This window comes from Saprolegnia diclina (genome assembly GCF_000281045.1).
Source record: "Saprolegnia diclina VS20 unplaced genomic scaffold supercont1.92, whole genome shotgun sequence".
NCBI classification, from domain to species: Eukaryota; Oomycota; class Saprolegniomycetes; order Saprolegniales; family Saprolegniaceae; genus Saprolegnia; species Saprolegnia diclina.
In genome coordinates this window covers 142,914-144,634 of record NW_008246159.1, presented here as the reverse complement: position 1 = coordinate 144,634, position 1,721 = coordinate 142,914, and the positions used below count along the sequence as shown (strand labels likewise).

The 1,721-nt window shown below is 58.6% G+C and overlaps 1 protein-coding gene across 1 annotated transcript; it reads left to right on the top strand.

Moving 5' to 3' along the window:
- Positions 1-1,691, top strand: SDRG_15459 (hypothetical protein; the record flags this gene model as incomplete). The annotated part of the gene is made up of 2 exons (XM_008621632.1): positions 1-1,635; positions 1,686-1,691. The coding sequence occupies exons 1-2, from the start codon at positions 298-300 to the stop codon at positions 1,689-1,691; spliced, it is 1,344 nt and encodes a 447-aa protein (XP_008619854.1). The 5' UTR covers positions 1-297.
- Between the last annotated feature and the right edge of the window lie 30 nt (positions 1,692-1,721).

Below are 1,721 nucleotides of genomic sequence, written 5' to 3'. Positions count from 1 at the left end.
CCCGACTTTGCATTTCTCGGTGCCTCCTATCTCTATGACTGGGCCCTCAACTTTCGCGAGGTCGTCTCGTTTCAAGGCGACGTGACTTCGTACACGCTCCTCTCTGGCTTGTACGCTCCGGTGGTCGCTGACCTGATCGTGCCACCGGCGGCGTTCGGGCCCTACCTCTGGCTCTCGGCGTCGATCACCACTAGCACTTTGGCCATCGTAGGTCTTACAGTGTTGTCGCTTCGCTGCTGCAGCGGCAGGGTGGAGCCTGCGTGGACGAGCTTTACACCGCTAGTCGCGTCGGTCTATATGAATCGGAACATTCTGCTCTTCCGCAGCGCAGCGGCCATCTTGTGCCTCGCCACAGTCCCACTGGATATGACACCATCCAGCGGGCTGAACCGTCTCGTGGCAGAGCGGCGGTCATTGCTGCTCTCGAGTATCTTGGCTCTCGAGTCTCTCTGGCTCGTGCATGTGATTCATGATATGCTTTTGCCGCTCGCTGCTACTTGGCGACAATTTCCAATGGCGTGCATCGTCTGGCTCGTCATCGTGCTCTTGGACCAATGCGCTCCGCTGGATCTCTCTGTGACACTGCATCGTCAGTGCTACGCTGTCAATATGGACTATATGACGTATTGCTCCAGCGGTACGGTTCGTGTCGGCCACTGGGACCGGTGTATGCTCCTTCTGAGCATCCTGGGGTCGGTGGTGGCAGCCTCGCTGGTCTCGAGACATCGTGTCTCAGCCAACATGGCCCCGAAACGCCCGAGCGCTATCTTCCCACCGAGAGCTCCGTCGACACTGACAGCGTCACCGACGACGCGACCGATGGTAGTGATTGACGCTATCATGTGCGGCATCGTGCCGCTGCGATGGCACGGTACGCAGTACTTGTTTGATCTTAAGGTCTGGCTCTGGCTCCGTGTCGATGAATTGGAGACCACGGACAAGCCGTCGCCCATTCTACCGTTTAGCGCACCGACCCTGCCCACGCAGACGACGCAACCAAATTGGGACTGGCCAAGCTTACTTGGTATGCGCTCGGTGCAGCGCCTCTTAGGCCTCTTGGGGATAGTCTACACTGGCATCACTCTCTGGAGTAATACCACGTATTTGAATGTATTGGAGACGGCGCTGGCCAACGACTATGGCTGGGCCGGCTTCAACGCTACTGGTATGCACGCCTTCCTTGCCAACACCTTCAACCGCCAGCTTCTCACGTCCACTGACGCTTCGATTGCACTGCACGGCCCAGCGTTTGGGGACCCACTGCAGTCGTACAACTCGTCGGCCACCTCCGTTGCGTGGTATCCCACGGTGGCGCGCCGGTACCTCTTCAATGCGTCGGCGCCGTTGCACGAGCTGGTGGCTGGTCTCCGGGCCATGCATCCGTGTCAAATGCCGTGGATGTTTACGCAGTACTGCTGGCTTGACCTGGATCGGACGTGGGAGATGGCCAGCACGAGCCAGCGACAGGCTCGGTGCGCAGCTCTCAGTCAGCACAACGGAGCCCGGTACCTCGAGACGAGTCTGCGCAATCTACAAGACTGGACGGTATGGCGATCGTGCTGGGGCACCTCGTTCGACATTGGCATTGGCAACGATTTGGCAGCGTCCGTACCAGGTCGTCTGTGGCTGCAGCATGTCCAGACAAATACTCTGTCCGTACCAGAAGAAGTCGAGTACTGGGCGAGCCATGACATCTCGGTATTCTTGTTGCAGTGGCAAAA